Source organism: Coturnix japonica, chromosome 1 (genome assembly GCF_054131305.1).
Source record: "Coturnix japonica strain WE chromosome 1, WE-NBRP24, whole genome shotgun sequence".
Lineage (NCBI taxonomy): Eukaryota > Metazoa > Chordata > Aves > Galliformes > Phasianidae > Coturnix > Coturnix japonica.
In genome coordinates this window covers 94045763-94058401 of record NC_140663.1, presented here as the reverse complement: position 1 = coordinate 94058401, position 12639 = coordinate 94045763, and the positions used below count along the sequence as shown (strand labels likewise).

The following is a 12639-nucleotide window of genomic DNA, read 5'->3' as shown; positions in this document are numbered from 1 at the left end:
AGTACTGTGGTTGCTGTATGGCAGTATACACCTCCTGGCTGTGTTTCATGCATCATTCCCTCTGTATATTACATTGTTTCTGAGACAGCCCAGCTCCAGGCTATCTCTTAAGGTGGAGGGAGACAGTGATTCCTGCCTTCCATAGTATGAGCAGGGCAGGTGTCAGTCTCATGGAGTGCAGGCAGAGGAAGTAGTTCAGAAACAGTGACTTGGGTGCTACTGCTTGCTGTCTCTGCTCTCCCATTACTTTAGTGGCTGCCTTAGGCCATACACACCTTTACAGCATCACTAATTTTAAGCACTTTGCAGCCCTCCCGGTCAAGCAGCACCTCCAGCAGAAAAGCCTATGGTTTGGCATAAAGGAAGTAGGCATAAAATGTCTACATATTTCTCAAAAGGCAAATTGTCCAAAGAGCCTCTGCCCAAACCAGAACAAGCTGTAATTACAGGCCTTTTGTTTTGCAGTTTATACGACTTTCTCTGTGGTTTTACAAGTGCACCAGTTACACTTCATTGGCTTTGCAGCTTTTTAACAAGCTGTAGAAGGTATCCTATTGCTCTTACATTGGTAATACTAGAAGACAGAAAGTACTGGCCTTTAACCCTTTGCAAGATTATGTAGTTTAACAACATGGGAGAAGTGTCAAATGGTGACCTATTGTCAGCACCTGGAAGGAAGGAGGTCAGGATGTTTACCCACTACCTTTTCATTGTACACCTATGACTCAGGATATTTTGCTGCTTAAGTTAGTAATCTTGTGAAAATAATAAGGCAGAGAGAGATGGGCACAGAGGGAAAAAACATTAAAATAATTAAACATTGGCAGCACACCTTAGATCCAACTGGATAGGAACAAAAGAGGGAGATACCATCCAAATACAATTTGTACCCAGATTTAATAGACAAGATTTGTTTACAGATACAGTCAAATCACTATCTTCCTAATGCTGTAAAACATGCCTTTAAAGGAAGTTCTGGTAGGAATTTTGCCTACGTATGGTTTGCAAAGCTAAGCTTTATAGGCAAGATAGATGGTTCGAGCTGCTACTCTGCAAACTAATTTAATTTAAAACAGGAGGCAGCATCCAGCTGACTGTTTCACTGGTTTGATGATTTTTCAGTCTGTGTTATCCTAGTTTCTTCCTCCTGTGGCAGTAGAACTGTGGAGAGAAGGCTGCAGCCTCAGCCATAGGTACCTGGAATATAGCAGAAGTCACAGAATCATAGAATGGCATGAATTGGAAGGGACATCATAGATCATCTAGTACCAATCCCCATGCTGCGGGCAGTGTTTCTCACCACTAGATCAGATTGCCCAGGAACCCATGAAGCCATCTTCACCATCTTCATAGCTCTCCTTTGGACACTTTTTAATAGTTTTATGTCCTTATATTGAGACACCCAAAACTCAAGCTGAGGCTGTGCCAGCACAGAACAGTGGGGCAGTCCCTTCAACCAGATAGCAATGTTGTAAGCTTCAGTAAACTGGTTTTATCCTTTAAATGTGGCTGCAGTTTTTACTCGGTTTTTACTTCCAGCAGCCCAGTACAAAATCCACAAAATGCCTGTAATTCATTTTTAGCTGAGGGGCTCTTGAGGTGCCCTGGACATAAAGCCAAACTGCCCATGGCAGTAAAGCCACTTGGAGGAGCACTCACTACATGGTTCTGCACTTACTAGAAGAACAGAACAATTGTGAGGACGGGAAACAAGCCCAGAGCAGGACTGCTTGCTCCAGTGCACTCAAGAGAAGACTGCATATGAGACTGCTGCAACTTCTGCTGTCAGAGTAAACAGAGGTTTGCTGAGCGAATTAAATAAATAGCACCCTCTCTCTGCAAGTAACATTGACTCTGATTAAGAGTTCAAAATGTCGATTGCTGGATCAGAAGATCAAACATCATTGATTTCTTTATATTTTATCCAAGAAAATGATTTTAAAAGAACAACAACAACAAAAAAAAACCTTTATCCGCTTCTTTTTGAATGCTCAAAAAGAGGGGGGAGAGGGGGAGAAGAATAAATATTAGTATTAGCTGTAGTATTCCAAATTGTATTACATGCATTATTATTATTCTAGAGATGCAGTGCCAGCAGATCACAGAGGATTGGAAAGAAATTAATGGAGGTCTAAAAAAGTACTGGAAATTAGGAAAGATAATGAAGTGGAAGAGATCAGCTGATCAAAGGGAAGACTGAAAATGACACATCATTCTTGCAGTCAAAGGGTAATGAAATACGGTGGAGGCAAAGTGGGAATACTGATCTTCACATGCTTCTAAGAACTTCTTGCTATAGTCAGTCAAATTTCAGTAAGATTGCTAACATAAGCTATTACAGAATGAAAAGACCTTTATGCCAATAGAAATGCATCTTTGGTGCAGAGCTCTACCACTTCTGCAGTGATAGTTTCTAAATTGATAGAACACTATGGAATGAGCTGGATTTTTGAAAATCTAGAAGCATAAGTTCTCCTTCGCCAGGTTAGCCTGTGTCCTGCAGCAGAGGACATACATGTCTGGGTTAGAGAGTTGCTGAGCTGCAAACCATTAGTGGAGGTTGAGGGAAACAAAGGTTTTTGCATTTCTTTCAGTCTTCTGTAGGCATCTTTTTGGCTACTTGCTTCAATCGCATTTTCCAGCTTAAAGAAGCCTTTAAAGGTCTGCCAGGGAGGAAGAGGGCTGAAGGAAACAGAAATCAAGAGAAAACACCTGCTTCTGAAAAACAACACATGCGCATGCACAACTAGAAGACAGAGAGATAGGGATGGTCAGCAGTGCACCAGATAGCACCCAGTCCCTGGGAGACACCCATGGGTGCTGCCTTGCAAGGATAGTGATAGATGCACAAACCTGCCCCCCATCATCATCTTTGGAGGACAGCATTATCGTCTGTGGGCTTTCTGAAAAAGGTGTTGGAAAGGTTTTTCCTCATCTTTGAAGTTTTGTACTAATAAGCCAGGCTTCTGGGCAAGATGTTATGCTCCAGGCAATACCACATGTAAAGTCAGGGCAGAACCCAAGAAGGAAAAACTACGGCATTATAAGGATGACAACAAACCAGGAAGTCCATGCCACATAGCAGTGCAGGCTGTGGAGACTTGGCTCCCAAATTTTGGTCATACACTTACACTCTTAAAAATAGATGCCTGTGCTTCCTTTCAGAAGCACTAACCTGTTGAGCTATAAGATTTTTAGGCCCCAAGGTGGAGATGACCTTGGATGCAGTGCTTATCTGAGCAGACTTGTCATCCACTTTGCTTGCCTTCATCCCAAATCTCCAGCCTTCTGAAGGGGAAAATGGCACCAAATGAATTTCATTTTTGCTTGGTAAGACCTGAAGGAACAGGACTGCTCTTCGGCCTCTCTCCTATTCTATGGTCATCTCAGCTGTAACACTCCCAGGCTGGAGCAGCAGCTGGTGATGCCCTGTCAGCTGTGTAAAGCATCCAGGTCACCAGGCCCAGCAAGCAATGGCATGTCTGTCCCTGGGCACCATGGCCATGCTCTCTGCTTGTCTCCAGCCCTGCCATGGTTCTGGTCCCCTGCACAGGGTTCTGTGACCAGCAGCATTAAGCCATAACTGTGGTTTACATTCTTTTTAGATGTTGCTAGAAACACTCCCAAAGCTGCTTCTTTGTATGTGATTTTTACCCTCGCAATTTCTCTTGACATTTCCACACTTTAAAGCTGTTTTCCCCCTCTCCCTCTTTACTTTATTGTGCATTGTTCTTCTCTGGCACTTTTTCTCATCCTATGTTTTTGCTTCTGTAAATGACTTCGCATAATGTTTTCCTTCAAATTGTTCTATTTCAAAGTTTTCCCTCTATTTCAAACTTCCTAGTTGCTATGTGACTCTGCTGTGTGGTTTCTAGGTCTTCTTTTGCTCTACAGTGTCCTTTATCCCTTAGGCAGATTCCCTTGAAAAGCTTTGTGGTGGAAATAAAATGGAAGATACCATCACGGGGTTTTCCAGAGCTGTTGTGAGGAGCAGGTGCTGAGAATCCCTGCATCAGGGTGTGCATGTGGCTCAGTCATTGCCTTTGCTCCCTTGTCAGAGCACGTCTCCCCATTTCATCCCCACCAGTACCCCTTAAAGTAGAACACTCAGTTGCTGTGGCAGTTCAACCTGTGTGACTCTGGCTCTGATCAGGATCCCACCAAAGCCAGCAAATGCCTGTCTGCTGATGCTCAGTCAGGCTGCAGCCAGATTTAAAAAGTGACCTACATCTCTGTATCTCAGGCTCTCTCTGCGTAACTGCCCATGGCTGGTCTAAATTTACCACTGCGGTGTGAAAATGTGAATGCAGGAGCAGCGGTAGGCCTAGCTATTTAAACTACTTTCTGTCCTGGTTTCAGAGCCACAAACAAGACTTGCACTTAGCAGCTTTGTCAACAGAGCCAAGCAGATGAATATTTTCTTTGATGACCGTTTTTGGTTCCATTTCATAGCAGTACCAGCAGGATCCACACTGAAGAACAGCACAAGAATCCTGTAGCTGATACTCCTTAATTTGCTTACTGAACCAGGTTCCCTGACCTGGGAGAGGTTATGTTTAGACCTAGCTCTCTGTGAATTTCCGATGCGGGAAGACCTGGATGGGCCTCTGTGCAGGGGTAGAACAAGGCTGGTCAACCAGCTCTGCCCAAGGGAGACCAAGGGAACCTGCAGGGCTGCGAGGAAAGCCTCAGTTCTGACTTTTGTCATCCAAAGCAAGCTGACAAGTAGATAAGCATCTGTGTAACTTCCTGGGAGCAATGAAAACTTCTCTTGAAGGTAGTATCCAGTGTTTTCCTGTCTTTTTTCCTTTCCTTATGAACACTCTTATTTCTCATGTTGGTTATCATTTAATCTGCATTTGAATTAGTGGAGAGACACTGCTCTGGAGCAGTAACAGTTCATGCAGAAGGGGAAAGGAAGAATGCAAGCCAGGGTGTCTGATGAGCACTGGTGCATGAAGCATGTGTTCTGCGGTGCTAGTGCAACCCATGGCTTGGGGCAGGTAACCAAATGGCATCCATATAACTTTGCCTCTGGAGACAGCTGAGAAATTCTTATTTGAGCATTATTTAAATTGGACTTCATTAAGATAAAGCTTCTGATTCATCTCTTGGAAAGTAACTGCATTATATATTAGCCATAAGTGTGTACCATTTTGTGCTTCTGGGACACTGGCCTGGGAGGGCCTACCTGGATTGCAGGTATGCAACATGGGTTCTGAAGCCAGTGGTTGGTGGTAGCTGCTTCTGTTTCTTCTTCCTGAGTGAAGAGTGGTGTGCATGTAAGAACATTCCCTGTCACCACAGTGCTCCTGGTGAAGGTGAAGTTGAAGTGGAGATGCCTGTAAGCAGCTGTTCATGCTGGTGAATACCAAAATGCTTGGTCTCAGCAATACTCCAAAATGTCTTTTAAACTACTGGTTTTGTGGCCAAGTGCTTGCTGCCATGAGTTAGCATTTCATAAGTTCAACCTTTATGTGTTCCGCAAAATAGTAACAGGCTTACTGTCTCTGCACACCCCTCATTTATTGCTTTATAACAGCAGAGAGCGATTTAGCTCCCCGGTAGAGTATTTTAGTAAGATAGCAAACTGTGTTTGCTTGTGCTGTACAACCCTGTATTTGTACTACAAATCATATCCAAGTTCCTGAATAGCTGGTACCTATTGTTACCTAAAAACAAACTCTTAAATTCATACTTTGGTTCCTCAATAAAAGGATTTTTCAGTCCTGATTTTTCAGATATTGAGTGTACTCTGACTCTTGCTGGCTTTGTGGAAGCTAATAGGCTATCAGCATGTTGGAAGCCAGGCCTGCTGCTTACTGCCATGTTGGTATGGGGAAGCTAAACTGTGTTGAGACTCCTTTCATTATTTATCTTTGTGGTACTGCTGTACCTGTTTTTTTTCTCTGCACTACAGTAATTCCTAGTGGAGCTTATTTCTGTTGACCAAACTGTCAGTTTGGGTTGAATAAAATGCCCAGTGAAAAAGTTTCCAGCAAGGCTGCTATCTGAAATCTTTGCTGGTAGAAGGTATTCACAAAGAACATTTCTGTCAGGTCGCTGCTTTGTTTCATAAAAGGACAGGCTATAAATACTGTCATTCACATGTCGTTTCCCTTCCTGTGCCTAACAGCAAACCCCGGTGAACTGTATGTTCATGAGAAAGGCTCATTTTGCCCTCGGTATTGTTGGGAGCTCCTCAATGCCTCTCAGTGAGGCTTTTCTCCTGTATGTCTGTGCGATGAGGCTTCCTGTCCTTTCTCTGTATGATTTCAAGGAAAGTCTGATTCATTACTTCAGGGGCTGTGCTAAATTCCTTCCCTTGGACCATTTTAAAAGAAATCATTTAAGCCTCAAATACTTGTGCTGGCTGCAGCAGATGTGCAAAAGGATGGGCACTTGCTTTGCTTTTTGCTGCTCACCCTGGAGAAGAGCAGGCTCTCCTTAATCGCTGGGCTCAGAAGCAGAGCAAAGGGACTTTTTGACCCAAGATAAAATAAAGACAAAAACATTCTTGCGGAAGCACAGCATGCAGACGCTTTGGGATGCTTCTGGAATATATTACTGGGAGTAGCTTGCACTTTCTTTTGAAAAGAAATTCATACCAACGCCTTTAGGAAAAAGAAGCCTTGTGTGATGAGGAGAAAGGGAGGAAATTATTCTTGGTGGTATTTGGTTGTTTAAATGTGGAAGGTCCTGGAATGAGAAGATTTCACAAACGATAAGTAAGTCAAGAGAGTGATCTGGCACAATTACAAAGGTGCCTCCAAAACATAGATCTCAAAACCTTTCATTTCTGCTATCCAGAAATCCTCACGGGTCAAAAATTGTAGTATTTTCAGGAATCAATATGCACTTTGGTGGTTGGGTTTTTTTGCTCAAATGGAGGCCACTCCTGAGGAAAGAATCCTGTTTCTTTTTTAAACATTACTTGGCTGAGACTTACTGCATATTTCCATTCCCCTTGCAGAGGCACGGCAATAGCTGGAATTGTTTTCGGCATCGTATTCATCATGGGAGTGATTGCCGGGATTGCCATCTGTATCTGCATGTGCATGAAGAACAACCGTGGCACCCGAGTGGGGGTCATCCGGACAGCACACATCAACACCATCAGCACCTACCCGGGTAAGGAGACCAGGTGCAACTGGGGCCTGAGCTCCTGGTGCAGGTGTAGCTGTGGGTAATCCTGGCTTCACAGTGAAAACTCTTCCTGATCTGCAGGGAGCAGCATGGCTCCCTGCTGGAGAATCACAAGATAGCTCAGTGTGCACAGGGTTCATTAGGGCAGTGGGCTAATGAAGTCTGGCCAGATGTCACATCAGCACAGCTGTATGGCAGCAGCACACTCAAGCCCCACTCAGAGCAGCACTGTGTTGTGCTGGATGGGTTTTCTCTACATGCCAGAGGCTCTCTGGTGAGAAATCGATTGGTTTTCTTCCTTGTTCTGAACCAGTGGGAACTTGGAGCAAGCAGCAGAGATGTCTGTTGTGCTTGGTGAAAGATAGCAGGGGTCTGACAGTGCATGTCAGCTCCAGCTAAGTACTAGATGTGCTCAGCACAGATCAGTTGGTGTTATTACACAGTTTTGATATAGTATTTTTTCACATGCAGAGCTGCACCAGAGAAGGCACAAAGCCAGGCTCTGATGCACCCCAAAGGACAGTAGGGGCCCCTTATATGCCTTGTTCCAATGTAGCTGTGCCTTTGGTAAACAGGAGCTGGTACATATGGTTGTTTATGAAGTAGCTCTGTGCAGAGCTGCTCTCTGCACTATACCTATTAGCTCCCTGCTTGAGAAGAATTGGGTACAGGAGCACTAATTCCATAAGGTACTAGGGTCATTTTTCTGGGACCGTCACTGTGTGAATGTGGATACGTTGTTGAAGAGCAAAGCTGATCCTGGGAGCAGCATTGGTGTTTATGCTGCACAGCTATGTCTCTGCTTTGGTGACATGATTAATTACAAATCCAGGAGCAACTGCCTAGGGATAACTGAGAGTTCACTGTAATAAAAGGCAATGGTTTTTCACAGATGAAGTCCCCTCCTCCCACTCTTAGAGATCCCTTGATTTTATATTCCCTTCAGTTGCAAAGGTTGCTGCAAACCCCAGGTGCATTAAGTATACTTAAAGGCAACCTATGCAATATTTAGGATGTCTTCTTTCATCACATCCACTGCTCTTAGTGTCTGTTCTCTCCCCCATCCTCTCGCTTTTCCTTTAAACTAAAACCAGCTGTAATCATCCTTATCATGGCAACATTGTTTTGCATAGAGAGATGAGTAATGAAATAAAACTGCAATATTCCCTACCATGATTTGCTGAAGAACCACTTTATAATGTAGCAGTCACCACAAGCTGTAAAAATGACAGCAAAATGAAGGTTCTGGGGCTGTAGCCTTTCCCTCCCCCAAGTCTGCTCTGGCTATGACTCACCCCCATCTCTCCACCTCCAGGCAATTTGTCTTTGCATTCCCCTTCTTCCTTCGAGCAGTTCTTCATCTCAGCAGCAGCACTTTTTGGAGGATGGCCCAAGCTCCAAAATGCTGTTTTCCCCACTGTCATGAACACTCCTTTAGTAATGAGTAAACTGGATTTTCGGTAAGGTTTGTGTCCAGTGTTTCCCCCTTCCATTGCCAGAACAGAAAGTGAGAAAACGCTTTTCCTTTGGCCTCAGCCACAGTAGCAGACAGGTTTTCAGAGAGCAGGCAGTGCTCTTCCTGCCACACTGGGCCTTGTGTCTGTTCTCCACATTGCTAACATCTCAGGTTTCTGTTTTCTTTCTGTTTAAGTGACGTTTTGATTCCAGTCTGCTGGGAATGAAAAGCCTCCGTGGTGTCATGAACTGAGAAAGAGCAGATTCAAGCTTAAAATTCATACACTACTGTAATGGGGTTTTTATATGGGGCCTTCAGTTCCTACCACACTGCAATTCTGCAGCACTTACTGTCTTTTTGATCACTGAACTAATCCTCCTCTATGGTTAGTAAAAGTAATTGAAGAAAAGGTTTTCAGCTATTTCCAAGTATTTTTGTGGGTTTTTTTTCCTGACTGACTGATCTGGTTTACAAACACAGGGCTTTCCTCAGAAGTCTCCTTCAGAGAGAATAAAATGAAAGCTCTGTAATTCCTCAGCTTGAAACCTGGGAGCATCTTAGAAAGATGTCCAGATTTGCCCCAGAGGCTGTGATGCTGCTGTGCTGCAAGGAGCTTTCTGCTCTGTTTGACATGGCATGTCACGCATCTTCCGGGGATCCAAAGAGTGTTTCTGAGATTAGTGAAGGCCCTGCTTACATAATCATTTTTAGGCAACATAAATCTATAGTGCTGATGAAGAGGATGAGATGAAGAGATCTGATGAAAACCCAACCTTTCTCCTCTGAAAAACAGTAATTCTCTGCCACGTCATCCTGGTATCATTTGCCATATAGCCACTCAAACACCATTAACAGCACAAGTCTGCGGTCACAAGGATAAGCAGTAAAAAAAAGGCAATAAGCAAGAACTTGCCCTGACAAAGTGAAAGTATAGTGACAGTCTGAAGAAAGTAAATATGTTGCCAGTAGACTTTATCTATCTGTTCTATGGAAGTCTGGATGCCAGCTAGAAAATGTATGCATACGAAAAATACTGTTTTTTTAACTACTTCTTCTTCCTTCTCCCATTTTAGTGACTCCACCACCATACAGTTACGAACATGAAATGGAGTACCCAGTCGATCTACCTCCACCTTATACTCCAACTCCACAGACTTCAATACAGTATCCCCCACCCCCTCCTTACCCTGGTTATTCTGGGAAATAATGTCATGGCTTCACCCCAGTGTTAACTGGTTGTTGAAACAGCCAGCACCATTGGAACAAATATTTTTGGCTCAGGGACAAGTAGGATGGGTTCTGCATCAGTATATCTGGTCAAACATCAAAATAACCAAGTTTTCCTGTGGCTCAGGACAAAGAAAAATGCTGTCCGTTCTGGACCATCACAATCCATGGTTAAACAATGTGTGACAAAAGAAATAGTCCCTATAAGTCAGTGCCTGGTGAGTAGCAACCCCTCTGAGCGATTGGGTATTGGAGTCTTCCTGTTGAAGAATGTGCACGTTTCAGGTGATTCAACAAGGTCTGTTTCAAATTGCTCAGGAGACAGCTGCTGTGACTTATTCTGCATGAAAATTCCAGCTGTGGTCTTCAAACACATTACACCTTCCTGTGAAACAATGGGAATAAGAAAGAGCAAGGAAGACCGAAGCTTCACTTTCTACATTGGGATAATACCTAATGATCAGCTGTGCATATTGATCTCATAAGTGCTGCTGGAGTTATTCAGCAACAAAAAACTGATGGATGTTACTTATGGCCAAATGCAGGTTGTTTTAAGTGCCTACTTTTTAAGAAAGTTGAGGCCAGTTTATGGCCTAAAATATAAACATGAAGAGCATTTTTATGTGTGAATTACACTAATTTATCGCTGATAAACTTTTAGCTGGACTTAAATATTCTGCACACTGGACAAGGCTACAGTGCCTTTTTGAAACCAAATCATGTGTTGATTTTAAATAAAAAAGAATGTTGATTTGGGAGTACAAATGAGATAAGTAAAATAAATCACTTATTAAAGTATCATAGGTTTGTCTTTCAATTGGGTTGCATGAAGATGTTTTTAAAAATAGACAGTCATACTGTTTTCCAGTAGTAATGGTATCCACTCTAACCAAAGATAAGAGAAGATTTGGATTGGTTGCTGGGGGTACCTTGGAGCTTTCTCCAAGGAAGGGCAGTTACATTCTCATTTCTGTTTCACTGCTCAGACGTAACAAATTCTGAACGAGGTTGTCTTCACAATTGTTTCTGCTCTGGACTTCATCCTGTGACATCTCTGCTGCTAATGTGACCTCTCCTAAGATACAGATGTGCCTCAGTTGAAATCCTCCTGTGAAGTCTGACTTTCTGTGCACTGGATTTTGGCACTCCATACTCAGAACCATCTGTTGTAGTGTTGAGTGTGCCTTCCAACCTTCCCATCTGGGCTATTGGTCAGTGTGAAGAATAGAAGAATCATGTTTTATTTTCCTGCAGGAAAAAACCTACCACATCATTCTACACTACTACCTCAACACCAGATGGTCTTTCTGTGCCAAAAAGTTACCTGTAGGTAACCAACACTATCATTTCCCCCATATGTGTATTATGTAATTTCTTTGAACTGAGCATGCAGACACACCAATCAAAGAGTAGTTTGTATGTAAGGAATCCAGTCTCCTAAAAAAATAAAGAAAATCATCATAAATCTCCCTTTAAAGGAAGAATTTCTCCAGCTGTCACCTTTGTCAGGACAATTTACAAAGCAGATTCCTTGAATAAAAAGGTGTTTCTGGAAAACAACTCAAAGTCTTTGGTCACAGAGTCCTGTGTTTTTCTGCTTTGAGGCTGCGTATTGCCTCTGATGATACTACATAAAGGTCAAGGTCACCTATCTATACATCACTTGTTCCAGGGGAAAACTATGGAAATAACAATTTGAGAACTTCATAGTGACTGAGAGCTATTTGTTTGGTATGAAAACTCTAGTGAGGATGTTGATTTTTGTATGCTAATATGTGCTCTAGATCAATATATTTGGGGCCATATCAAACAGTGATCTTATTTCTCAATGGACATCGACTCTTGTCGATTCTAAGCGCATAAAACATACAGATGGCATCCTTAAAGCAAATTAGGTAAACGTAATGCCTCTTACAATAGCCTCTTTTGAAAAACAAATTATGATTGCGTTGAAAATGAGTAAGTAAACTGGGAGTCTGAAAGATTCCTGGAAGTGAAGGAAGAGAACTTAAACATAACTAGCATAAACAAATGGGAGCACTTGCTAATACTGAAGTTGAATTCTGTTGAAAAAGTTGAAGCGTTGTTATACCTTAGGTGTTACATTCTTTGTGAGGAAACATGTAATTTATTCAACACCTCCGTATTCAAAGTGCCTGCAGTTCAGATATTCCTGGCCAGTAGTCGTTTATTCTGTTTCACATGAACAGCTTGCGGGTGAGTGGTTTCGTACAAAGCATTTTTACCCAGTCTTATAGATTTATTTCAGTCTCATGCCCTACATCAGATTGTGAAGCAAGAAAAAATGCAAAAATATAACCTTTGGCTGACAGAGAACAAATGATATTTTGCTTTTCTTCCTTGGCAGTGGACAGTATCACTAATTTGGTCAGGGAACATAGCAGCGCCTTGGGCAGTTCATATACTTAGACTGCGTGCTACTGATTTGCTTGTGATCTCAGGTTGCTCTGCCTTTGGCTCATAGTTTCTAGGCTGAATTGGAAAGACAGAGGGAGGAGGTTACTGTGGCTGGAGCACAGGACTTGGTCCCATGAATCTTCTGGATTTCATAGCCTAGTGCATGAGGTGATTGCCTGATTGCATGGTTGTTGTTATGAACTGGAAGCAGCAGGAACTGCAAGTGCTTTCAAGAGCACATATGCTTGCATATGTTCTGATGTTCCTCTTGCAGGAGGAAAATTCTGTGTAGCACCTTATTTAATCCTGTTTCGAGGATATTTCAGGCCATGATTCATTTCACAAACTTAATTTTAATCTGGCATTTCTTTAAGTTTTTCTCCCCCGGAATA

The 12639-nt window shown here is 42.7% G+C and overlaps 1 protein-coding gene across 2 annotated transcripts in view; it reads left to right on the top strand.

Moving 5' to 3' along the window:
- CYYR1 (cysteine and tyrosine rich 1) overlaps positions 1 to 11395 on the top strand; it is a 52533-nt gene extending 41138 nt beyond the window's left edge. For both annotated transcript variants that reach the window (XM_015880865.3, XM_015880857.3), the window contains exons 3-4: positions 6974 to 7131; positions 9676 to 11395. In XM_015880865.3, the coding sequence (XP_015736351.2) occupies positions 6974 to 7131; positions 9676 to 9809 (292 nt within the window). In that variant the 3' untranslated portion in view covers positions 9810 to 11395. The remainder of the gene's footprint in view (positions 1 to 6973; positions 7132 to 9675) is intronic.
- Positions 11396 to 12639: the final 1244 nt, after the last annotated feature.